The sequence below is a fragment of the Apodemus sylvaticus genome, chromosome 2, assembly GCF_947179515.1.
Source record: "Apodemus sylvaticus chromosome 2, mApoSyl1.1, whole genome shotgun sequence".
In the NCBI taxonomy this organism is placed as follows: Eukaryota; Metazoa; Chordata; class Mammalia; order Rodentia; family Muridae; genus Apodemus; species Apodemus sylvaticus.
Window position 1 is genome coordinate 8345543 of NC_067473.1, and position 26268 is coordinate 8371810.

General features: G+C 44.0%; 1 protein-coding gene across 1 annotated transcript in view; it reads left to right on the forward strand.

The window, feature by feature from the left end:
• The window catches only part of Fbxl13 (F-box and leucine rich repeat protein 13), a 192167-nt gene that overhangs the window by 87365 nt on the left and 78534 nt on the right, over positions 1–26268 (forward strand). Inside the window, exon 10 of the mRNA XM_052173092.1 lies at positions 21310–21362. Within this exon, the coding sequence (XP_052029052.1) occupies positions 21310–21362 (53 nt within the window). The remainder of the gene's footprint in view (positions 1–21309; positions 21363–26268) is intronic.

Consider the following 26268-nt stretch of genomic DNA (forward strand, 5'->3'; position numbering starts at 1 on the left):
TGCACACACACCACACACACACACTCACATACACACACTAGTTAATTCTAAATGCCTTGGCTATCTCAAAGGCTGGGCACTCCTAAACCTGCTCCTGCTACCCAAGGCCCAATTCAGGTGTCCACCTATCCAAATTCTCACATGGCCCATTGGCTCTCCCTCCTGTCAACTGGTCTATCTCCCATCGCATCATGGTGATTCTCTATTTGTTCCTGTCTCCCACATCCTAGCCTGTTAAATCTAAGGGTCCTGCCCCAACTCCCTTGGCCCAGCTATTGGCCGCAGGCATCTTTATTGATCAATCAAAACCAATTGGGGACAAGGACCTTCAGTGTTTGGACAGGCAGATTCCTCCTGATTAAATCAAAGCATTAGAACCAGTCCTCAACAGCCTACTGAACATGAATATATATATTTACATACATACTGCCTACTAAACATGAAGGAATGTGTGAAGTCAAACTATGAAGTATCTGTTAAGTAAGAACTTGGTAGCAGAGGCGTCGACTGTATGTCCTTGAAGAAGCAGCTCTCACTTGGAGATGAGCAGACCATGAGCTGCTTTCAATCATATGACTTTAGTAATGGTTCCGAACAATATCAGTGTCCCACCTCACTTAGCTTTTGGATACTTGAGAATAATTTCTATTATAATATGTTTCAGAGCCCGTTTCCAAATACATCCCACGGTATGATGTTGGATATAAAAGAACCAATAAAGTTCCCAAACTAGTCTCTAAAAAGTTGAAGCTGGCAGCAATTTGGACCTTTGCTCAGAACCGTACTCAATCTGCTTACCTCCTTTCAATCCTTTATGTCTAGGGCTAGTCCCCTGCTTGCTATTGAGGTATCATGGGACACTTTGGGATTTCATCCTTACTCTACCCTCCCTAGAGACTCATGGGCAATGATAAATGAATCCATTTATCTCTTGAGTAACACTGTAAAGCTAACAGCTGTCTATAACGACTGCTGGCGTAGAATGTGGGATTTGCATTTCCTATATTCAAACCACTGGTAAATTCAGTGAGGGTTCAGACATTCACTGTTCACACAGATGCCTTAAACCAAACCAACATTGCTGGCTTCCATTATCTCGGTTTTCCATAGATGTTAATGTAGATTCAGATGTAACCTTGCCTGCCACTCTTGTTGGTGTTCCTGGAGGGAAAACTTAATGTCCCTTAAATCTGCTAGTTTTTTTCTTTTTTTGGGGGGGACCTAGTTTCGGAAATTCTGGTCTAGGTAGCCAAGGACAAGGACCATGTGTCCGTGCACAATAGAAGAATCTACATGACTCTGGATTGGCTGTTTACGTGGCTCTGGACCACAGCTCTGCTACCTTCCATCTACGTGGCTTTGTCCAGGTTGCTTGATCCCTGAGTTGTGGATTCCTCGTCTTTGAAAAGTAGATAGCATTATGATCCTCAGAGGCTCCTTATGAATTATAAGCATAACATTGAAAACTTCTAGGTGAGTTCAGCAACTACAGACACTTTATAAAGTACTTAGTACTATTTACCATATGTCATCTTTCAAGCTTGGGCTGTTTTTGCAAGAATTAAGGAAGACCAGTTGCTAAACCTTGTACCAAATGCCTTGATGGAGAAGTGGCAGTGTGTTCTGTGTGGGAGGAAACCATGGGAAGTAGTGTTTCACAAGGCTACGTGTGTGTTTCTTTCCCCATGGTTTGCCTGTGCGTGTAGTCTCACTGGTTTTGTATGCAAGGTGGTGAAGTAAGATTTATATTCTGTGCGCATAGCTTCTTTCACTGGCTCCTTATTTTCTAGCTGGCATAATTTCAACTAAAGCCCCAGACAGCAGAATCACCTTGAATGTTCATCCTCCCTTAAATTTTCTCTGATGTTATTTTTTGTTTTCTGTCTTTTTCACCCCAGATCCTGATCCTGGATTCTAATTGTATGACTTGTTTCATGGACTTTGTTCTATTACCTTTGGAGGAAGTACTTGGGCCTGCTTAACCATGACAAGTGGCTTCTAGACACAGATGGGAAGAAATGAATCATGTTTTTTCCGTATTCATTGGCAGCTGCAGGTCTTCAGGGCTCATGACTCAGTTCATCTACCCAGGTTTCTCAGAGCTGCCTGACTGTCAGAGCTGTCTGTCTGTCTTCTCATATGAAACATCTCATAAGTCTCTATTTGCTTATTATGATGGTGCTCTTTTGATCAGTGAGGAGTGGTTGAGAATTGGGTTTATCAGGACCTTCTAGAATGTACAGGAATCCAAACTTGCACATCTACTGAATGCTTAAATTGACTTAAGCAATTAATAACAGCTGAGGGTTGACAGGAGAAAGGGGTGACAATTCACTGTGACTTTTCATTTTTATAATTTTTAAAAGAGTATACAAAGAGTTACATATAAAAATGAATCTTGTTTTTTTTTTTAACTTTTATTTCAAAAAGCCATTAAAAACATATGCAAGACACTATGGAATTCTAATGCCATCATTAAGATCCAACTCCCTCAAGTCACCAGTGTGGAATAGTTTTGTTATTTTGAGACTGTTTCTGGCTCTGTAGCCCAGGTTGGCATCATGATCTTCCTGCCTCAGCTTTAGTGTTGGGGTTGTGGCCATCCCACCAGTCCTGGCCCCCTATGTGCTCCTGTAATGGGAGTCTAATCCACAGGTGAGCATGGTTCCCTAGAGTATCAAAATTGCCACAGCCTAACAAAAGTTACAAACTAATCAGAGGAAGCTCCTTGTAGCTTGATGACCCTGCATAAATAGGCATCACAATTAATCCAAATGTAAACACATGGTTTTCCCACACCAGCATGGCGCTGTGCAGCTGGGTCTAGCCGGAACGTTTCGGTAGCTTTCTACCCCACAATGGTGATTCTTACTCTGTGCTTCTTTGCTGGGTGATCTCTGTGTATCTTTTCCCATTCGTCATCTTCTGTGTCCTGGTCAAAAGTCTCAGGGTACGCTGGCAACTTGTCTTTGGGGCATTCTTCGTAGTAACTCCGTACGTATTTCCCCACAGACCACCCTTTGTATTCTTCCGGCGTTTTGCATTCCAGACCGTTATAGTGGACGTTGTAGTGGTGCTTTAACCAGTAGTAGAGGTAGTGGATGCTGTAGTCACACCTCCATGGGTTATCTCTGAGCCACAGGAGTTTCAGAAAGTACAAATCCTCTAACACTCCATAGTCAAAGTTCTGCAGGCTGTTATTTGATAAGTCGAGCTCCTCTAGATGCATGAGCCCTAAAAAGGCAGCTGAAAATAGAGAGTGGTTATTAGTCAGTGGGTAGGGGAACTGCACAGCCACACACCATGAGTCTGTCATACAGCTGAGCACAGGTCTCAGTAAGAGGTCCCATTCTCTCTGTCACAACGTTCTCTTCAGTACACGTGTGACTCTCAGTATTTGTCCAGAGACTGGACAGAGCCCATCAAGGGCCTAGCTAGCACTCTGCTCCTCAGTGCTGGTGAGAGAAAAGGAAGCTAACTTTGCTAGGGCCTTGCTTCTAGTTGCAAACCGTTTCCTGTTGTGAAGAAATGAGTGTGGCAGTCATCCTATTAACAGGTGCATTATGTGTTTAAAAAAGTTCACTGCGAGGCCTTCTTAAGAATGAACTGTTGCTGTATCGTGAAAATGTGATAGATAGGATCTATCTGAGTCCTTAAAAGGGGGCACAAAAATGGCTTTCTGGCTTTGCGACCCGTTAGTCTTTGCCTGTGATGTGCGCCATAGTTTGGTATCACGTTTATTCAATACGGAAAGTGCTTTCTTCCTCACTAGCTCTGTGGAGAGGATTTCTGGGTCAGGAGATTTGTTTCTCAGTGTGTCTTCCTTACTGAACATATGAGGAAATGCAAAATATGTGAAATAAACTTTTATCAAACAAAGCTTTCCCTTGACCAGATAGACTAGCCTGTTTTATGTGAAAAAGTCGATTTTAAGTTAGTTTTTAAAAATCACCTTTCTGGAACATGGGAAAGACCTGCAGGGGGTGTTGATGCATTGTAATTTCTGCCCAGTACTCCGAATGTCTCAGAAAAGTGCATTTTTCTGGTGTACTTTTTTTTTAAATTGGGAAGATGTTGCATAAAGGGGGCACACAAATAAGGTAAGTGTGTCAAATGTAAGACCTTAGCACAGGAAAGCGTAAAAGCCCATGGCAGCGTCATAGGTTAATTTTATTGGTGATTTCTAAAAATGCCTAAAATTAACCTTTTCCACTTCAGTGGCTCTGGTGGTGAGAGTCTATTTTTGTACAGTTCCAAACCAAGTATTTCTTCCCCTGTTTTTTTAAAACATCTGGTTGAACTTGGTAAGCGATGGTGTCTATCAGCGTTACATACATATGCATCTGATTTAGCTGGATGCTGAGAAATTAGAACAAAAGAACTCATAACAAATAAAGCAATGCTCCAAGAACAAAGGCTCCACACAAAAGGGTCCACCACATATTCCAAAATCCACAGGTCATTCCCAGCTTCGGGCGTTTTGTCTCTGTTTTGAACATTTTCACCTTACTCTTTCAGAACGTCCTTGTTAGAACATAGCATCCTTATTTTGAATCCGAAAATATGCTTGATGCCAATACTAGTAACTATTTTCATATCATCTTTTCTTGGGCGGAGCCCCAAACAGACTACTTTCTATTATGGGCCAGAGAGAGGGCTCAGAGACAGATCAGTCCTTGTGATGATAGTTCTGAAATTTTGGCATCTTGTGGCTCTGGCTAAAATTCTAAAATTAGGCCTTCACAAAATCACTTTTCTGGAAACAACCCTCCAGATGGAAATCATACGTAAATAAATAGTCCTACATTCAACAGAACTACAGTTATTAAAGTGAAGGTGTCTAGGACCCTGGGAGAGCTAGCTTGATTCCTCGAAGGAAGTAAAACTCCTAACAGGTTAGCTTTCCCCTTCCCCACTGATGCCCTGTACTTTACTAGACTGTCACCATGTCTTCTACAGTCTCACTAGGCAGCCTAGATTCTTAAGGAACTCACTTGGAGGTGCTTCATTTAAAAAGTCCTGAAACACAGCAGACCTTTTACTTTCAAACCAGTTTAGCCAATGTTGTCTTATTTAAATTCTAAGATGCACTTTCTTTTGTTCTAAAGAACTTACCAAAAAAGTGCTTGGTGCTTGGTTCAACACATACTTGCTAGTGAAAATGCTTCCCTTGTGTTGAATTAAACCAACTTTTATATCCCATAGTCTCTTGTGACTGGATCTTGTAATAGCATGGCTGTTCTCTGCTGTAAGGCATGTAGCTGAGGCTGTATAATAATAATTGGTATTTTCATTTATTTAACAAAAGCTCTAAAAGTCATCTGCATCCATTGTGCGTGTGTTGCTGGGAATTAAGCCCTGGGACTTGCACTTGTAACACAAATGCCTGACCACTGAGCTATCTCCAGGCATCCATACTGTTGACAGTTGTCACCTACAGCTTTGATGAGAGCATTAGAAATAAATTTTATGCTTGCTCATGCACACCACACTTACTCCATGGATCTATAGTTTTCATGGGGCACGAGATCTGGGTTCTTCAACCTATGGCCTGACTTTGTAGAGTTTAAACACCACTGGCTGATAGGAACATTAGTATAATGACTGTATCAAAGAATTGTCTTTGAATTTACTGTGAGGAGAAAATGGCTTTTAATCTTGCCAATCAAAGTGCAATATGTGTATAGGCTGAGGTAAGTGTAGCAAATTGTCCCCCTTTAAAATTTTAAGTTAGAATTTTATAATATTTAAATGAGATGTTAATTCTAGAACATGCCTTTGCTCATCTTTGCTTTTCGTTTCTGTTATGTTAGAATAGTGAGGTTCTGCTGATGCTTGTGACACTATAAATAGAAGGAGAGGGGCTGAAGAGGAGAAGGCGCAGAAGGTAAAGTGCCTGCTTGTCAAGCACAGGGACCAGAGATTGCTCCTCAGGACCCATGGAAGAGGCCGGGCAGGGTAATGTGGGCCTATAATTCCCTGTTAGGGAGGTGGAGACAGGAGAACCCCTGGGGCTCCCAGGCTAGACATGTTAGCTAATTGGTGAGCTCAAGATTCAGTGAGAAGCTATGTCCCAAAGAATGAAGGGGAGAGTGATTGCACTTACTGTCAACCTCTGCCTCTACACATGTGTACACCCACACACATGAACAAGTACACACAGGCACAAAAGTAATTGCTCTATTTTTTTTAAAATATAGGACATATGATTGTATTCAAAATATTTCTAGTTCTATGCTGCATTATAATATTATAATAAATATTGTATTTATAAGTGATCATTTTATAGCTGGGCCTTTTAGATTGCAAGCACATTGCAAAGAAACATATGTGTGAGAGATAAACCAGGCAGTGATTCGGTAGCCTCGTTCCTTCCAGATCTAGTGTTTGCTTAATTCACTGCACTCATTTTGTTTCCCATCAGAGGCTTTGCTTAGCAAGCCATAAAGAGCCTCGAAGGGCAGAAAAGAGAACCAATTGTGATGGGGGAGTGTGGCTAACATATCTTAGCTTGACTTGCGCATGTCTCATCTGAACTTATGAACCTGGTTTTCAGCAGTTAGTTCTGAATTTATGTTACTTAAGTTGAGGCTTAACAGATACCCCCCCTCAAAAGTTAAATCTGAATTTCCATTTTAAAAGTATTACATGTTCAGTGTATCAAGGACCCTTATTCCTATCTTTTACTACATTTTCATTGGTTTATTTTTTATGTATTATTATATTATGTGTGTATGATATATGCACATGTGTGTGTGTGTATATGTGTGTGTGTGTGTGTGTGTGTGTATGTGTGTGTCTGGAGGTAAAGGCCAACATTAGATCTCTACTTCATTTTTGAAAGAGGATCTGAACCTGAGATGTGTTTATTTGGCTAGGGCTGTTGGCCAATGAACTCTGTCCTCCTCTCCTCAGCTAGGCCTACACATGGTGCCCTTGCACCCAGTTGTCCTATAGATGCTGGGATCTGAACTTAGGCCCTTGTGTCTCTGTGGCAGCCACTTGACCAAAGGAGCCGTAGTCATTCAGTGTGATAGTGGGCCTGTGACAGGAGCACTTGGGAAGCCAGGCCAGGGGAGTAAGACCACTCTGGTCTACACGGTACGAGGCCTCCACTCCCGCCGTGTACACATAGCTACCCTACAAATGCCTCTGTTACCCAGGCTGAGTGAATATTGCCCAGTACTGTGTAGCCCATGTCCTGCACCTGTCAGATTCTGTATATGCAGATTCAATCCACAGAAGTAACTGGAAAACATGGCGTCTGTTCTGAATTTGTAGTGCAGTCACTAGACTTTTCTTCTTGTTATTGTTTCTTATACAATATAATATAGTGACAGTTTAGATAGCATTTTCATTATATTAAGTGTTATCAGTGAGAGCAATTCATTAAAGTATAAAGGGGCAACGCGTGACATTTTACAAAAGGGATTTTGGTGTCTGAGAGGGTTCCTGGAACAAAGACACTGGATCCCAAGGGATGACTGGATGGTTATGCCCTTTGTAAAGCAGTGTTTTGGCACACACTTCTGAGTGTCTAACAAGCCCTATTTTAAGCATCATGCTTAATCAAAATTCATACTCTTTGAACTTTTTTTTTTAACTAAATGGTGTTTACTGTAGGTGTTGCCGCGGAAGAAAAGCCGAGCGCAGCTGCCACCCGCCCGCCTGAAGGACCGAGCAGTGTGACTTACCAGGGTCTATAAACTCAATGCCATTGCTGCTTAGGTTTAACTTCTTTAGCTCTTGAACATCTTCGAACTCCTTGGGTCGGAGCTGGCTGATTTTGTTGTGTGACAAGTCAAGTTTGACAATGTCTGGAGGGATGTTGCTCGGGACTTTCTTCAACTCTGGAAAAGCGAACAGTGTCCAGGTTACTTAGAGTTTTCTGGCTCCTGTTTTCTCTTAAACCCGAAGCAGCAGATCCGCTTAGCATGGGGGGCAGGGGGAGGGGATGGAGAGCTGGGGCCAAAGAAAACACAAATAAGCCTCAGTAAGTGCTGGGTCCAAATCATAGGCATCCCGCCTAGAATGAGGGCCCGAGGGAGGGGCCAGAGAAACTCCCTAGCTGCAGAGGCAGGAGCTAAGAAGAGGAAGACTTTAGGTTGAACCAAGGCTGCTGAGTCATGTGGGAAGCAGAAACTCCATCTTGGCGACCCTAAAGGCCTATCAGGAGACCTTTGCAAAGCTGGGCCTAGTAGTGCATGTGAAGGACAGGGGCAGGGAAGTGGCTGCAAGTTTGAGGCCTGCCTAAGACACGTAGTAAGGTTCAGGCCAGCAAAGACCTACAGAATAAGACAAGCTACAGAATGGGTAAAAAGAGAGTGTGCAGGTTAGTTTTTGTCACCGCTATACAAACTAGAGTCACCTGAGAAGAGGGGACCTTAAAAGAGGAATTCTTCCATCAGATGGCTCTTGATTAATGACTGACAATGGAAGGGCCCAACAAACTGTGGGTGGCACCACGCCTGGCCAGGTGGTCCTGGCTGCTTGAAAAGGCAAACAAAGCAGGCCACACGAAAAGTGGGCCATTGAGCAGCGTCCCTAGGTGGTCTTCAGTTGCTACTTGTAGGCTGGCTTCCCTTGATAATTCGTGAACTGCAATCCAGAAGTGTAAGCTAACTCCCTGCTTCTGGTCGGGGGCGGGGCAGGGGTGCTGATCAATGAAGCTGCTGTCTCCCTCACTTTCCTTGTCTCCTGAGGAGCTGCCACTGTCCTCTGTCTCTTGTTGTCATTCTGTTCTGACATCAGATTATCCATCATTTTACACTTCCTCGGCCTACAAATGATTCCAGGCACGCACGTGGCTCCCATAAACACCACACTCTTGACCTTCCTGATCTCCAGAACCATGGCAAGAGCCCTCTTATCCTCGGGAGAAACATTCCAAGGCCCACGGTGTATGCTTACAACCAGAGACAGCACCAAGGCCGGTGCACAGGAGCCTGTGGCAATGTTTTCTTTGTGAAGTCGATGCAGTAACCGATCAGCAACAACATCACATAGGAAAAGTTACAATCTTGCTTTAGTAAGTTGCTTACAAGTGGTTTATTTAATACTTTCAATTCCTGACTGACCAGATGTGAACCGAAACCAAAGTGCATGTGTGGGGGACGAATATAGGTAAAGGAAGTCACCATATCTTAATTTCTCTTTTCTTAGATGCTAAAATTCATGCATGACTTGATATCTTTCTACCCACTTAACTCCTGAGGTGGAGTTTGCCATTCCCAAATATTCCTGCTCCCGCTCTAACCAGATTCTGAGAAAGAGCAAGCTAGGAACAGCAGCATGATGGGAAGAGGCAGGGTCACGTCCTCAGAGCCATCCTCAATTTTGCTTCTATTTGTTTTCTTTCTTTAATTCATGCTTTTCAAAAATCGTAGTCACTCCTACGTTATATTGTACTGTGAGACTTGTCCTTTAGTCTTTAGCAAGACGTGTTAGTTTTAAGGAAGGCAGTTGTAGTGGGAAACAGACTTGTTCTCATGAAGCAACAACAGAATGGCCAGCCTGACTTTCATCTGCAGAGCAGGGTGGCCCCAAGGGCTTTCTGAGGAAGCAGAAATTCTTAGAACCAGGAACTGTAAAACACATTTATGAAAGGTGACATTCACTTATCCACGTTGCTGCTTTTGGTATAAAATGGTTGAATTGTGAATATATCTAACAAAATAGTAGTAAAATATTAATTAAGAATAGCAGCTTGGGGGCCCCTTGTTCTGGAAAGACTCAGTGAAGCAGTATTTGGCAAAACCAGAACGGGGAAGTGGGAAGGGGTGGGTGGGAGGACAGGGGGAGAGAAGGGGGCTTATGGGACTTTTGGGGAGTGGGGGAGCTAGAAAAGGGGAAATCATTTGAAATGTAAATAAAAAATATATTGAATAAAAACAAAACAAAACAAACAAACAAACAAAAAGAATAGCAACTTGGGATTTATGATTCTTGGTTCCAGGAATATTTACAATGTAGTGACTTGACTTAGTTCTTTTCTTTCCTCCTAATGGTCCTGACTCCATGGCCTTTGTACCTGTGTGTATGCGTGTTCATGTGCATCTTCTGGATGTATATATATACATGATCGTGAAGGCCGGAAGTCAACCCCAGCTGCTCTTCCTCAGGAAACACCACATTTCTTGTTTTGAGATGTTCTCCTACTAGGACCTGGGCTTGCTGACTGGGCTAGGCTGGCTGGGCAGTGAGCCCCTGGGATCTGCCTATTTCTGCTTCCCTAGAGCTGGGATGATAGTCATGTGCAGTCGAACCCAGCTTTCTACATGTAGAACTCAGGACCAAATGCCTCTGTGGCAAGCACTTTTGTGACTGAGCTAGGATCCAACTCTTGTCTTTAATGGGATGGTATTAGAGTTCATTTCTAGATTCCTTAGTACACCCTCTGGAGTCAAACTTCCTTGAATCTCTTTCCCCTTCTTGTTGGGCCCTTCCTATCTAGGTGCTCCTGATCTAGGCACTCTTAACAAAATTCAATGAGAACTGTATACGTCCCATTATTAACCTCATTTTACAGATGTGAGAATGGGGGCACAAAGAAGTTAGGTCATTCTCCCTTAGTAACCTGGTCACAATTTAAACATGCTAACCTAGCACCTAAGCCACCATTGCTGTGTTGTCTGTGTTGGCCTTCTCTTTCATGTGCTGTCCACCTTCCTAGAACCCCCATGTATAGCATATACATATGTGGGGGAGGAAGAGGTCACAGGCGCAGTCAGTAAATCAAAGCCAATGTCCTTTAGGGGGTGCTGGGCATCCCCAACAGCAGAGCCAGTACCCCCTCAGTTCTAGAAAGCCTTTAGACCAGAACCTGCCTACTGGACCAGCCTCAAAGATAGATGACAGAAAAACCACTGTAAAACAAGCCGAACGTGGGTTAGCCACAAATCAATGGGTGGAAAAGATGTTTATAAGAATACCCTGAAGGCCAGCTTAAGCAACGGGTTTGTGGGTGCTAGAAAAAGGCAACTTTGGAGTTGTCAGCAAACTCTGGAATGGAAATAATATCCACAAGTAGCAGGAAATACAAACCAAGAGTTCTCCTAGCATGACCTAGAAACAAACAGGAAACTTCATTGATAGTAGTGGGAAGAAAAAAAACAACCCAGTTCTTTTTATTTTGTTTTATTCTTGAATTTGAATGAGTTACAAAGTTGATGCAAGCTGTGTGTCCCCAACAGAGAACAGACAAGTGCATTTCTCCTCACGTCAAAATGACACGTCGTCAATGTCTTCATTTCTAGACCGCATGCCATGTGGTATCCAGAGCACACTCACATTTACCATGAATCATAATGTTTTGAGGTGGGGGAGCGGGAGAAGGCTTGAGGTAGGATCTGGCTTTGAACTTGCCGTGGCTTGAATGAGGAAGGACTTGAACAACTCCCTGCTTCCACCTCTGAGTTTGCATGTGTGGGCTGCATTCTTGACAAACACCTCAGGAGATGCTCTACCTACTGTCAACTCTTAGGAGCTCTGCTCCTCCACCAACCCCACCTTACTATGAAGGGGAAATTGAGAAATTGTCCTCACATCATTTTCCCATTTAGTAGGCTTTTGGTTGTCAGCAGCCTCAGAAATAATTTGAAGACATGGTAGTAGTGAAAGAGAAACACACAAGCTTGTTTATCAGAAATTAAAATCTCTTAATTATAATTGAAATCAGAAGGAGCTGGAGCCAATTTTCCTCTATAATTTTTCCTAGCTTTCAAGGTCAAATTAGTAAATTATTCTGGTAAATGCGAAGCTAAAATTGGTTTTAGAACGCATGCTTTCATGTGTTCTTGGCAAATCCAGTCACCTCAATATGGCATAAATGTGCCTTTCAACCAATCCCACACTTACTCCCTTTGAAAGGCTGAGTTGTGTTGGCAAAGTGCCTGTGGTTCCATGAATAAAGCTATTATTTCTTTTCTTGCTGTCAGATGTTTAAGGCAAAAATAGTGATCTTTGAGGTCTGTGTGGTTGAGTTGGCACAAGTCAGTCCCTGCACACATCTGAGTCACTGCAAGTCCGCTGGGAAAGGACCTCATTGGAAGGGTCCATACCACAATTTCCCTGCTTGCGTTCCCTGTGTGGTATTCTTGCACAGAGTCCAGGAGGATGGGATAGTGGGGGGGAGCACACAGAGGCATGAGTAAATGCTTGGTGTAGTGGACATGCCCAGTCTTGTACGAAGAGATAGGCTGGCAAGGGGGCTGTGGCTTGAACTGTGAAGTGCTACTGCCTATGTGACCTCCCCACGTGACCTCCCCACGTGACCTCCCCATGTGACCTCCCATGGACAGCTTCTCCACAGCCAGCTTTGTCACGTATGAAAGCACTATTTAGGGCCGGGCGCGGTTGACAGTGGCTTTTCTTCACTAATGTCAATGCTAGTTCCCCCCCCCCCCTTTGATGGTGTGCTTTAGGTTTCTTGAAATTCTGTTTTGTGTAACACATATGTATAAAGCATCCATCAAAAACATTGATACACTCCATCGGGGGCCTGCTGGAAAACATTACTGACTGTTTGTTATTTTAGTATTTGAGATTGGTTTCCATTTATGGAACAAAATAAAGAAATTAGAATAGATTAAGGTTGTCATATTTGAATTCTAGCCATGACTCTCAACTGCTGTGTATTTGTTAAAGTTGCTCAAGTCACTGCTTTGAAGGGACAGAGGAAGGCAGCTCTGTGCTCATACTAAAAAAGGAGTTTAATAGGCAGAGTTTTCCTTATAGGAATGTGACTTAAATTATGGAATTTATAATAAAACAAAAATGAAAAGTAAACAATGGACAGTATTAATGGACTTATATAAACCGCAGTGAGACATTTATTGTTAATTATGAAAAGTCTTAATGAGCCTTCATTATATAATCCAGAATTGGAGGCTGTAAGAGGCGGTGCCCAGTGTTGGGGATGGAAGGAGGGTAGTCAACAGATAGAAGGATGAAGATGGGCAGGGGGAATTGCTCTAATGTGCGAGTAGAATAAGGAGTATAAATGTGGTTGACAACAACTGAACATCTCAAGTAGCTAGGAGAGAGAATGCCGACCGTTTCCAACACAAACAATATCTGCCTAAGGTGAGGGATAGATCAGGTCTTCTGATCTGGCACTAAACATCATATTCATTGATTAGAATACCACACTGTATCTCCTAAACACAGAGAATTACTGCTATGTATCAACTAAACATTTTAAAAAATGAAAATATAGGCCCTGAATTTCACATAGTCACTAGCAATTAGAGGGACTCAAGTTGTCCTTTAACATATGACTCAGTGTTATATATACCCTTTATCCTATGATTTAGTGTTATATATGCCCTCTAACCTATGACTCAGTGTTATATATGCCCTCTAACCTATGACTCAGTGTTATATATGCCCTCTAACCTATGACTCAGTGTTATATATGCCCTCTAACCTATGACTCGATGTTATATATGCCCTTTAACTTATGACTCGGTGCTATATATGCCCTCTAATATGTGACTTAGTGTTATATATGCCCTCTAACCTATGACTCAGAGTTATATGCTCTCTAACCTATGACTCAGTGTTATATATGCCCTCTAACTTATGACTCAGTGTTATATATGCCCTCTAACCTATGACTCATTGTTATATATGCCCTTTAACCTATGACTTGGTGCTATATATGCCCTCTACTAACCTCTGACTCAGTGTTGTATATGCCCTCTAACCTATGACTTGGTGTTATATATGCCCTCTAACCTATGACTCAGTGTTATATATGCCCTCTAACCTATGACTCGGTGTTATATATGCCAAATTCATATATGATGAGCTCCCTCACACAGGCTCCCTTCAGTGCCACAGCAGAGAGGATTAATTTGAGGGGTATTTTTAGAAGATTATATTTAGGCAACAATAAGTTGCAAAGGGAAAGCAGTAAAATATTTTGTAGCTGATGTCTGCCAAGAGAAAAAGAGAAATGTATTATAGGAAAAGAGACAATAAAAACTGTGCTCAGTGGTGGGCTGGTAGAGCTGGGAGCCCAAGAGGAAGCAGCAAGCAGGACTAAGCAGCAAGCAGGACTAAGCACTAAGCAGGGCTAAGCACTAAGCAGGACTAAGCACTAAGCAGGACTAAGCACTAAGCAGGACTAAGCAACAAGCAGGACTAAGCACCAAGCAGGACTAAGCACTAAGCAGGACTAAGCACTAAGCAGGACTAAGCACTAAGCAGGACTAAGCACTAAGCAGGACTAAACAGCAGGCAGGACTAAGCACCAAGCAGGACTAAGCAACAAGCAGGACTAAGCACTAAGCAGGACTAAGCAGCAGGCAGGACTAAGCACCAAGCAGGACTAAGCAGCAAGCAAGACTACGCAGCAAGCAGGACTAAGCAGCAGGCAGAACTAAGCAGCAAGCAGGACTAAACAGCAAGCAGGACTAAGCAGCAAGCAGAACTAAGCAGCAAGCAGGACTAAGCAGCAGGCAGGACTAAGCAGCAAGCAGGACTAAGCAGCAAGCAGGACTAAGCACTAAGCAGGACTAAGCAGCAAGCAGGACTAAGCAGCAAGCAGGACTAAGCAGCAAGCAGGACTAAGCACTAAGCAGGACTAAGCAGCAAGCAGGACTAAGCAGCAAGCAGGACTAAGCAGCAAGCAGGACTAAGCAGCAGGCAGAACTAAGCAGCAAGCAGGACTAAACAGCAAGCAGGACTAAGCAGCAAGCAGAACTAAGCAGCAAGCAGGACTAAGCAGCAGGCAGGACTAAGCAGCAAGCAGGACTAAGCAGCAAGCAGGACTAAGCACTAAGCAGGACTAAGCAGCAAGCAGGACTAAGCAGCAAGCAGGACTAAGCAGCAAGCAGGACTAAGCACTAAGCAGGACTAAGCAGCAGGCAGGACTAAACAGCAAGCAGGACTAAGCAGCAAGCAGGACTAAGCAGCAAGCAGGGCTAAGCACTAAGCAGGACTAAGCAGCAGGCAGGACTAAGCAGCAAGCAGGACTAAGCAGCAAGCAGGACTAAGCAGCAAGCAGGACCAAGCAGCAGGCAGAAAGGGATGCTCTGTTTTTTAACTCTCACCCCACCCCAACCCCGATTTTGGAGAAATCCAAAATGCTGAGAGACTCTTTATAGGGTCTCTCTACATAGCCCTGGCTGTCCTGGAACTCACTGTGTAGTCCAGGATAGCCTCAGAATCACAGATCTCTACCTGCCTCTACCTCTAGAATGTTCTTCCCTCTTAGAGCAGTGTTTGCAGCCTTGCTATGAAGTCTTACACATTTTTATGTGGATAGTATTCTCAGATAACCTGTGAGCTCAGTCCTGTGTGCTTTACTCTTTGATACCCAGTGTAGTCAGTGCAGATTCAACTGAGCTCGAGGACGGAACCTCAGTAACAGGAAGTATTTTAGCCCGTGGTTCAGTTTGTCGTCTAAGCAACCAAAAGAAAGCCTAGAAAACATCCGTTGTAGCATGCCTCCTAAGGACTCATTATAAAGATATCAAGGACATTCTGCCCTACCTTGCTGTGGCAAAACTACCTGCTGAGTCTTCTAGAATTCTCCAGTGCTTTCTAGAATTCTCCAATGCCTTCTTGTGTGGTAATAGCTTGTCTACATATGTTCAGATTAATTCTGGAAGATTGCAAGTGCTGGCTTGGGTAATCCAGGTTCCTATTTTTGGTCTTTTGTTTAACGGGGAGACCTTGTTTGACTGACAGGATTTCCCGAGCTGCTGCTTTCCCCTGTATGCTTAAATGGGGACAGGCCTGCCTGAGAATTGACAGCGTGTGTACTTGGGAGGGTACCTGGCACTGGGTAGACTTTTAGTTAGTGAGAACCTAGCCTGGCCAGTCCTGGTATCATCACTGCTCCTCTGAGACTCCTGTTGGGCACACCTCTCCCTGCTACTTGTCTCAGACTGAGCTGACCACACGCCACTTCAGAATCAAGGAGAAAGTGGCGAGCTTGGCCAAAAGCAAACACATTTACTCTTGGATCTAGCTGTCTAATCTCTCACATTAACAATTTTCGGCTTTTAGCCATCTTGAGAGGATCTGCTAGGATCCCTTCAGCAATCCTGATCTTTGGCCCTCAAACAAACAAAAGACACAAACAAACAACATCATCACCTAAGATGAATGGAAATCTTTTTAGCATGCTCAAACTGACTACTCCAAAGACTCCTGGCTGTAAGTTAATATTACAGATAAACTTTTAAAGCATGCCCCAAATAAAACACATTGACATTGTCATAGGGCTTGTTATTATAAAGATATCAGTTCTTGGATTACTCTTCAACAATGCCAGTCTTTGCTAACATCGTTGGCATTTCTAAAATCTCCCGTTCATTCTTACTTCATCACTTAACAGGCAGATCTTGCACAATACTGTGCAGGACTGTGTGGGATGGAAAGTCTACTATCGATTTACTTAATTTTTGTTCCCTATGGATAGCTTGGGACAATCTAAGATGTGGAGTTCCGCCAGATCATGAAAACCATAAGACTGGGTGAGTGGAATATATATACATCAGCAGCAGCACACTGCTGGGCCTCTGGCTCAGGGCTGGGTCTGAGCTGCACATATTTTGCCCTGGAGGATGTCTCCCTACATACATGAAGATGTATGTGCCTCACATAACTGGTGTAAGTCAGATTATATGGAGGGTATCTGCTGTGTATCCAATATAAATTAGATTCAAGACTAAAGTTATTCCTTACTGCCATAGCTTTCCCTGAGCAAATGAACCAGCTCCCATGACTGCCCTTACCCCCAACCCGTGCTGTTTTCTCTTCATGTAAATATTTATTGACTTCTTAATGATGTGTGTATATGACACATGTGGGTGGGCACCCATGGAAACCAGAGGTATTGGATTCCTCTGGAGTCAGAGTTGTAGGGGTTGTGAACCACCTGATCTGAGGACTGGCAACTGAATGTTGGCCCTCTGAAAAGCAGTACATGCTCTTACCCAGCTCCCCCGCACAGAAACAGGGTGTCAAGAGCCCAGGCTGGCCTCCGGCCCCTAGGTAACTGAGGGCGATGGTCTTGAACTTGTTTTCATTTGCTTATGCTTTGTTTTGTTGGGGGGACGTGAATTATTTTTAGGAGCATGTGTTCTGTAGCAGTGTACACGTAGCCCAGGCTATCTTTCAACTCACTGTGGAGTCAAGGATGTTCCTGAACTTCAGAACCTCTTGTCTATCTTTCTCAAGTTCTGGGATGACAGATGCGTGCCACCCTGCCCAGTTATGTGGGTCTGGGGTTGGCACTTGCTGCCAGGCGCTTTACCAACTTAGCTATGAATGTCTTCTGCTGCTGCTCCCTAGTTACCAGCTGCCTTGAATTGAACTTGGTACACTCCATCGCTGCTGGAGACAGCTTCCTGTGGGATGTAGGGAGGGAGAGGCCTTTCTTAACAGCCTGCAGAAACAAAAAAGGGAGAGATGCGCTCACCTTTCCTCTTGCAGTCCAGCGTTTGTATGGGAAACACGTAGTTGTAGCACAGAGTAGAGTCTGCTTCCGGCCCGATGACTGCGGGTATCCCCGACACTTGAGGTTTGGGGTCCAGTTGTTCCTTCTCCTCTTCGTCACACAGCTCTTGGGGCTTTAACTGCAGCAACTTTTTATTTCTCAGTGCTGGTGGGCTTCCACACTTGGCGTAGTTCCCCAAATTCCGGTTCCGTGGAATCTGCAGCATGGAAATGAGCGTCTCTAGCTCACAGGTGCAGTGCCAGGGGTTGTCATAGAGACGCAGGTAGCTCAGGAGTGGTGTGTAAATGAACGCCTCCTCCGTCAGCACCTTGATCTGGTTGTGCTGCAGCAAGAGGGTGGTAAGTTTATTTAAACCAGAGAACGCCTCGCTCTCAATTTTAGAGATCTCGTTCTGTTGCAGGTCCAGGCTCTTCAGCCTTTTAAACTTAGCAAACATGTTGTTCTTCAACACTCGGATTTTGTTTCTCGCTAGCAGCATGTGCAGTAAATCTTGCGGCCAATCAGGTAACACATAGACTAGTTTCCTTTCTTGGCAGTCTAGGTATTTCTCGTGGAGATACGTGTACACATCACAAGGAAGGCCTGGTGCGTAGCGTTTGACCGGGCTGGAGCCTCTCCTGCCCCCACCTGCCCGGCCGTGGCTGCGGCTGGGATTGCCGTGACTTCTCAAAGCACCAGGGCTGGACTTGCGAGGCTCAGCAGCTCTGCAAAGGCAGAACAGAAGCAGGATGGCCACCACGTGCATTCTGACGTCCAGTGGGCCCCAGGCAGATGGAACAAGACAGTCTTCCTTTGAAATCCAAGTTTGGGTAGCCTTAGCAAACACAGGTTGGGGAGAGTAAGGCCCAGCCGGGGTGTACAGAGCTCCTAGGTGGACAGAAAGAAGGCAAAGAGTGAAGGGCTATCTTGAACCAGCAGATTTATATTTTTCTGAGCCTGCTAGTTTAAGTGGGCAAACAAAGTGCTGTAAGGGTTCTTTATCTTTTATTTGCCTGGTTTAGTTAGTGTACATAGGTTTGGGCCTTAAATTTGAGTCACAACTCTCTGTCCTGCTAGACTGTAGCCACCCTCATCTTCAGTATATGTAAAATGGAGTTATGACGTCTCCTGGTCCCTGGGCAGATGAAAGGGGCTCAGTGTCCCGCCCATGGGAAGTTCTCAACGTTAGCACTCAGCCTGGCGCACACTCCAACCTGGTCCTCATCCTGTGGATTTAAGCATTTAAAGACATTCTCCTGCCGCCCTGAGACGCACAGCCATGGAGACGTGACCTTCCTGGGCACATGTGTTCCTTTCAGTCCCTCCTAGTCACCACTGTCAGGTCCCAGAGAAACCCTGGGCAAAAGACTAACTGAGATTATTAACATATTAATAATAGGTTATTAATCACCACATTACTGACATATCAGAGCAGATGCTGGCCACCGGCCGCTGGGTGCTCTCAGCATTGCAGGTGCCTGCTACAGAGTCCTGGCTGCTGTCAGCTGTCTCATCGCAGGCTCCGGTCCTAGAGCTCTCTTTCATATAGAACCTCAGCCATTTTGTCTGTGGACTGTCTTGGCTCTCTCTGTCTTCTCAGTTCCTGGGCCTCTCTTGTCCCTGTGTGACTTCTGACCCCACCCTCACCCCAGTCAGCAACTTCTCATGGCCTGGTTGATTCTGCTGACCATGTTCAGTCTGGGCTCGAGATGCCTCTGACTGTTCTCTCCTCTCCTCTCCTCTCCTCTCCTCTCCTCTCCCCTCCCCTCCCCTCCCCTCCCCTCCCCTCCCCTCCCCTCCCCTCCCCTCTCCTCTCCTCTCCTCTCTTCTCTTCTCTTCTCTCTCTCTCCTTCTCTTACAGCCTCCTTTTCATTCAACCACTCACATTCAATGTGGACCTAGAAATGCTTAGAGTAAATGGCATGGTCCCAGGCACCCCTTATAGGTCTGACACCAGTGTCACCATGACAGCCAGGGCTTCCCTGTGACCCCCGTGCCAAGTACTTCAATTTGCCTGTCTTATTTTATAGTTCTCCACAGTGTTCATCAGCCTCTGTCTAAACAAGTGGTTTCTTTCTTTTGGGACCTGTTTTGTCCAGTTTCCTTAACTAGAAATCAAATTCCCCAGAATCTGGTCAGGGATTTTTGCCATTTTATTGTTACTGTGTTTCCATGACAAATAGTTTTTAACAATATATCTGTAACTCTCATGTAGCTATTCTATCCCCACACATAAACTAATATTCTTTGAGGACTCTACTGGTGAATCCGGAAGATCTGCATTTTTTTTTCCTTTAGAGGCAGAGTTACTATTGTAGCCAAGGATGACCTTGAACTTCTCCTCCTCCTCCTCTTCCCTCCTTCCACCTCCAGAGTGCTGGGCTGCAGGTGTGTGCCACCCGGCTTGCTATGTGATCCACTCGGGTGGGAACCTGAGCTCAGTCCCAGCCCAGATCTGCACGTTTCCGGAACTGTTTTCCCTTTTCTAAAAACAGTCCAGAAGCACTTCTTATTTGCATATGTCACTTAGCACAGGAATGACTCTTCCCCTCCCCCCCCCTGCCTGGTCCAAAGCCAAAGCATCTCTCCAGGTGCCGAGTGCATTCTCTAGCTTCTTGTCTTTGCATGTTTTATCTTCCCTGAGGCTTGCAATGGTCTGTATTCCAAGAGCTATGAAGGCATATGGCCTTTCTCAACCTCTGCTTTTCTATAACTTATTGCAATTTGTATGTAAATCTTACTTGAAAAGTCACAACACCTGGGTGGTGGTGGCACAAGCTTTTAAAATTCCCAGCACATGGGAGTCAGAGCCAGGTGGATTTCTGAGTTCAAGGTTTTCTTGGTCTATAGAGTGAGTTCCAGGACAGCCAGGGCTATACAGAGTAACCTTGTCTATAAATAAATAAATAAATAAATAAAAATAAGAAGTCCTAACAAATAGTTTATTTCACTTGTTATGCATGTGAACTATCAGAGGGATAATGTTTCTCCAACATGCTTTGAAATGCATCAAAAAATAAGGCACAATGTAGGACCAATGTGGAGATGAATGAATGGGCATGTGATAAAGCCAGTGTAAATACAGATTATAATCTAGATGGCAGAGATATAGGTACTCATGGAGTAGTCCAATCAGCCCTTGTGTATGTGTAAAAACGGATATAATAAAATATTTTTAAACTAAAAGTAAACAATAGGTCCTGGAAGATGGCTTGGCTAGAAAGTCAGTAGGGTGCTTACCACACAGGCATAAAGACCCAAGCTTCGTCCCCAACGCCCTCATAAAAGCTGGACATGGGGGCAGGTGTCTGTAATTCCAGTTTAGGAGAGGCAGAGGCAGGAGGATCCCTGGGGCTCCCTGGATACCTAGGCTTGCTGAATCAGCAATCTCCAAGTTCAGTGGGAAGCCTGAACAATAACATGAGGAAACACTGGCTACCGACATGTCCTGTGTGTACATGTGTATGTGCATCCACATACACATACATAAACACATATGGACAGTGATTAAGCCATGTACCAAAAAAGGCCTAAATCCTAAACGAACCAAGCAAAACAAATTATTTTTGTTTCTAGTAACTTCAAACTAAAACCCCCAAGGATAGAGTTTTTTTTTAATTGAAAAGGTTTTTCTTTCCATCTCTTCCTGTACTCTGCAAACAATAACAAACATGTGTATGTATGGGTTGTTAAGCCAAAGACATCATTTGCCTGAGCAGAGAAACCCACATACTTAGGACACATTTCTTGCCAAAGTTTCCCTTTACTTTTTAATGAAAACGTTGCATTGAATGTAGGATGGAAAAACTAAATGTTTGCAATGTGCTGTTCAGTGATGCCTTCCTTGTTTGATTTAGGCCACTGTAAAAACCTGCAGGAGTTGAACGTCTCCGACTGCCAGTCTTTCTCAGTGAGTATGAGAGTTTATTCTATCTTTGTTTAATGCAGGTCCAGACCCCTCACCCTGGAGAGCCAGTGGGTAGACTGCATACTTTGTGTGCATTTGGGGTTGAATATGGAAAATGCAAACTGTATTTTAAACATTGGCAAAAACATCTACCACCCTCTGCACAATGCTATTGTTCATCGTGTGGATATGTGCTCAGTGGTAGGGCCTCTGGCAAGCGGAAAATCTTTAATGGTTACATAAAAATGAACTGTGTTTATGTTTCATGCATTTTATATGAGACAGAAAATACTTTATATGAGACAGAAAAGACTGGCAAGGGTGATGGGCTTACTCTGGTGGGTTTCATGGCTGTTAGTAACCATGCCAAAGAAGATGGAAATGACCATGTATCCCTGGTCTTTCTCTCTCCCCAAAACCTATCTTCCATACTGTAAGCACACAATACCCTTTCTACAGGCAGGTCTGACCAACTCACATCTATCATCCATCATGCATACATACACTACTGGAAAAAAAGAATCACTCTACCTTAACTTTGGTGCACCCTGGAGACTTTGTGTTGTAGTCTACCTCCCTGTGTAACTTCATTCTGTTCCACTCGACACAGGAAGTTCTGGTGACCATGGACCAGGATGCCCAGAGCAGTTTCTTATTGTTGCTTCAACAGCACTGTCCCCCCCCTTTTTTGAGCTAGGGTCTCACTCTGTAGGCCAAGCTGGCCTTGACTTCAGCCTCCCGGGTTCTGGGGTTAAAGGCGTGCACCATCATGCCTGGCCTTGTCCCTTGCCCTTGCTTTCACCATCCCCCTCACGTAGGGCTTAGAGAAGGGAATGGGCTAAAATAATTCATGTAAGTCCATGGGGTGGGGAGACATTTGGAACGTGGTACAAACGGGCAGGTAAGAAAAGCACTGAGCATGGCCAGCCAGGACTTGAGAATCAGGGTCACTAATGTCTGCTAAAACCATTCCAGTGGGCTGCTGGGACAGAGACCGAGCTACAGTGAGCTGTGAAATGGACAAGATACAGGAAAATGAGCATGAGCTGTGAACTAATGTTCCCAGAATAATGGCTGAGGGGGTTAAAAGGAACGGGGACCTGGGAATGCAAACACGCTTGTAGAAGCCAGTGGAGACTGCCCAGCGGTTGGGACAAATATCTGAGGTGACAGAGAAAGCAGAAGGGAAGCCTGGCGTGTAAAGATGCTTAGCACACGTCAACACCAGGCCAAGGCCCTTGGCACAGGTGACAAGACACCTACGCTGGCTGCTCAGAGACCCTCCCAGCATGTCACACAGCAGCACGCTGCCCCATGTTTGCAGGTGTCCCTTCTCAGGTGTCTGCCCGTTTTAACATTAAATCTCCCCACAATGCCATGTCAGTGTGGCCTTGAGCTCATTTTTCTGTTTGTCCGAATGATCCTCATCCCTCCCATCCCCCAACCCCAGCCTGGCTACCTTTGCTCCTCCTTTAAAACACTCTTCATCCCCACTGGGGTTTTTAATACATTTTTGAAGAAGTAACTTTAAAAAATAACACTGTTGAAATAAAAACGAATTGACATTACCATTTACTCAGAGAGAACATTGCAATAATTTGTGGTGTATACATAGAATTACACCACTGTAGCCACGAGTAATTTTACACCAATTTCTACATCCTTAAGAGAAATCACGTCCATTAAATCACCTCTCATTTTCTCTCAACTTCTCAGCACCTTGTAATTCTATTTTTTCTTGACAGGTTTAGTTTTCTTCTCTTCCAAGTTGGCACTGTGGCTCAGACCCTCAGCAGTTATACTTTCTGCTATTCCAGTTACGCTCACACTGTGGTTCCAATTTTAAGGAAACTTTGAAAATCCTCTCTTTACCTTTTTTCCCATAAAGCTTATCTTTTCAGAGCAGAACAGTTATTTTTCTTGAAAGATGTAAGACAATTTCTGAGTAAGTAGAATATAAACATAAAAGTCCAAAGACCTTATACCACATTAACTCCTAATTTTCTCCTAAAACAAAAGCAAAGACTTCAGATCAGTTATCTGGTGCCCACACACCAGGCCTCTGCTCTCAGCTCCGACAGTCAGCTCTCCTCTCAGAGGCAAATGCCTCAACATGAACAAGCTGCTAGTTTCTGTTTAGGAGTCTCCCCAGGAAATTGAGGGATAAAGAGACAGGCCAAAGAGCACATAAGAGAAAAAAATTCTACTTTCCCTCTGGTTGGGTTCTTTCTCCACTAGCAAAGTACATAAGGCTTCCTCATCAGGAGAGATGGCAGTCTTCGTTAGCATATTCTTCAGATATCTGATGAAGACTCAAAGGGGGCCATTGTGAGATGGATTCATTCTTTCTATGGGTATTTTCAGCACGGGCAATGTTAGAGCTATCCCGTTAGGTGTTAGAAGGAATTTTAATGTGAGTTGGTTTTCAGTTCTTGCCGCAGGGAGCATTAGTTCTGCATATGAATACAAAATTTGCATTCTTTGAATTTGGCCTTCTAGTGGGAAAGTCAACACAGAGCCATCTGCATCAAGTTTATGAACATCAAAGTCTCGTCCAAGTTTGGGATCTATAAAGGGCTAGTAATTTCATCCAGTTCCACTTTATTGTTGTTTTCTCCCTTTGAGACACAGGCTGGGGGACAGGCTTACATTTAAAGATGTGGGTGACAGCTACTCAAAGAGCTTGGGTATATCTGATCCTGCCGTGTGAAATAAATCACACTGAAGTATTTGAGTCCAGTGGGCTACGGACAGATTCACAAGCCACTCAGCACGCTCTAACAGTTTTGTGTTACATGTCAAACATTTCAAGGATGAGTCTAGCATTCTCTTAAGTACAGAAGATGGGAGTGGTCTGGGCTTGTTTGGGTGACCAAGGGACTCCACAAAGGCAAAGACAGCTCAAGGAAACTGCACAAAGCACAAGCATCCTCCTCTTGGCCCTGCCCCTTTGGAGGCCTCTAAAGGTGGCTAAGCCAGCTCTCCCCTGCCTTGCCCCACCCACTTACATCCTCACCAGTGTGTTTTAACAGGTGCACAGTCTTCAAGTCCTGATTGGTTGGCACACCTAACATTTTCAAAGACCAGTTTTGCACCTCTTCAAGTATGACAGGATGATGGTTATCTTGGATTTTTGAAGGAAACGTGTACTATATTTGCAGTAATTACAGGATTACATATCTGAATCCTATCCTTGGTGATAGCTAGAAAATTATCAACAGCTTGAGCTCAGTGTCAAGAGCACAGAGTTTTTCAGTGGCCCCACTTGTCTACACAAGGTATGGGCAGGAAGAAACTTTCTCGTGCATAGCCTGTGTCTTGTTTAAGACACGATTTTCCACCCAATAAATCATCCATTGACTGACCAACCATTGACCACCATCGCCAGGATTTTGTTATGGTAAAATCTCACATATCCTAGGAATCCTGAAGAATGGGCTATTAAACTGACCCACTGCCCCTGAAAATCTGCCATTCCTAGTGGTATCTCAACTGTTTTGCTCATCTGCATTCTCTGAATCATATCTCCAAGCTAGTGAGGATTCACCTCCTCCAGACAGATGCCTGTGGTGGGCTATCCTCTTCAGGATAGATGGTGGTGAAATGGGCTAAAGCTCAATTTTTCAAGCTCACTGATACCTGGTGGTTTCCCAGGGAGATTATCAGCCATCATTGGATAAATGAAAATCCGTTGTGGCCCCTGGTTCTGGAAAGACTCAGTGAAACAGTATTCAGCAAAACCAGAACGGGGAAGTGGGAAGGGGTGGGTGGGAGGACAGGGGAAGAGAAGGGGGCTTGCGGGACTTTCGGGGAGTGGGGGGGCTAGAAAAGGGGAAATCATTTGAAATGTAAATAAATTATATCGAATAATAAAAAAAAAAATACTGCAAAAAAAAAAAAAAAAAAAAAAAGAAAATCCGTTGTTAACTATATTTTCCCTCCTGTATATCTCCTCCCCTCTTTTCCTCTCTTTTGTTTTGACAAGGTCTTACCCTGTAGCCCAGGTTAACTCAAGGCAGTTAACTCAAGGTGATCCTCAGCCTTCCCAGGGCTGGGATTATAGGCATGCACCAGTATGCCATACAGTAACTATACTTTTTGTATGCAAAGTAGCCATTGCCAGCAAAGCTTGACCCTCATGTGATCTTTTTAAACTTTAGTTCAAGGACATTGCTTGGGATCATTGACTCCCAGTCTCATGCAGCCAAAGCCTTCACTCACACACTATGGCCTCCTTTCTCCCTAACCCTAATCCTACCACTGGCTCTCCCGCACTCTGTACACTTTGTATATTGTCTACATTTTACTTTTCAAATATAGATATTGAGACCATCTCAGAGCTATCATAAATTCAGTGAAACTTTGTCCAGCTTTTTAACAACAGAACAACAAGTTTAGTCACACAGACAGATAACATGCTTAAGCTAAATATGGCCCCACTTTTAATGAATTCCAGCTGTTGAGAGCATTTACCATTCCAATCTTTAGAATAGCAGGCCAGTTTGTGACCACATTTCTAGATCTGGACAGTCAGAAGTTACACTGTGCTATTTGTGCCACATACCAGGACTTTAATGAAATGTCATCATGAGATATTGAAATTGTATTTCTAAAGAAAAAGGAGGGTAGCAGAGCATATGCAGGGCCAACTTGTGTATGCGTGTTTGTATATGCATGTTTGTGGATGTGTGTTTTTGTATGCATGTTTGTGTATGCGTGTTTGTGTATGTGCATTTGTGTATGCATGTTTGTGTATGCGTGTTTGTGCATGCATGTTTGTGCATGCATGTTTGTGTATGCCCGTTTGTGTATGCGCATTTGTGTATGCATGTTTGTGTATGTGTGTTTTTCAGGGACAGGAAGAGAGATGAGAGAAAATGGAGCCAGATGAGGCCTGTGAGGGTTTGGT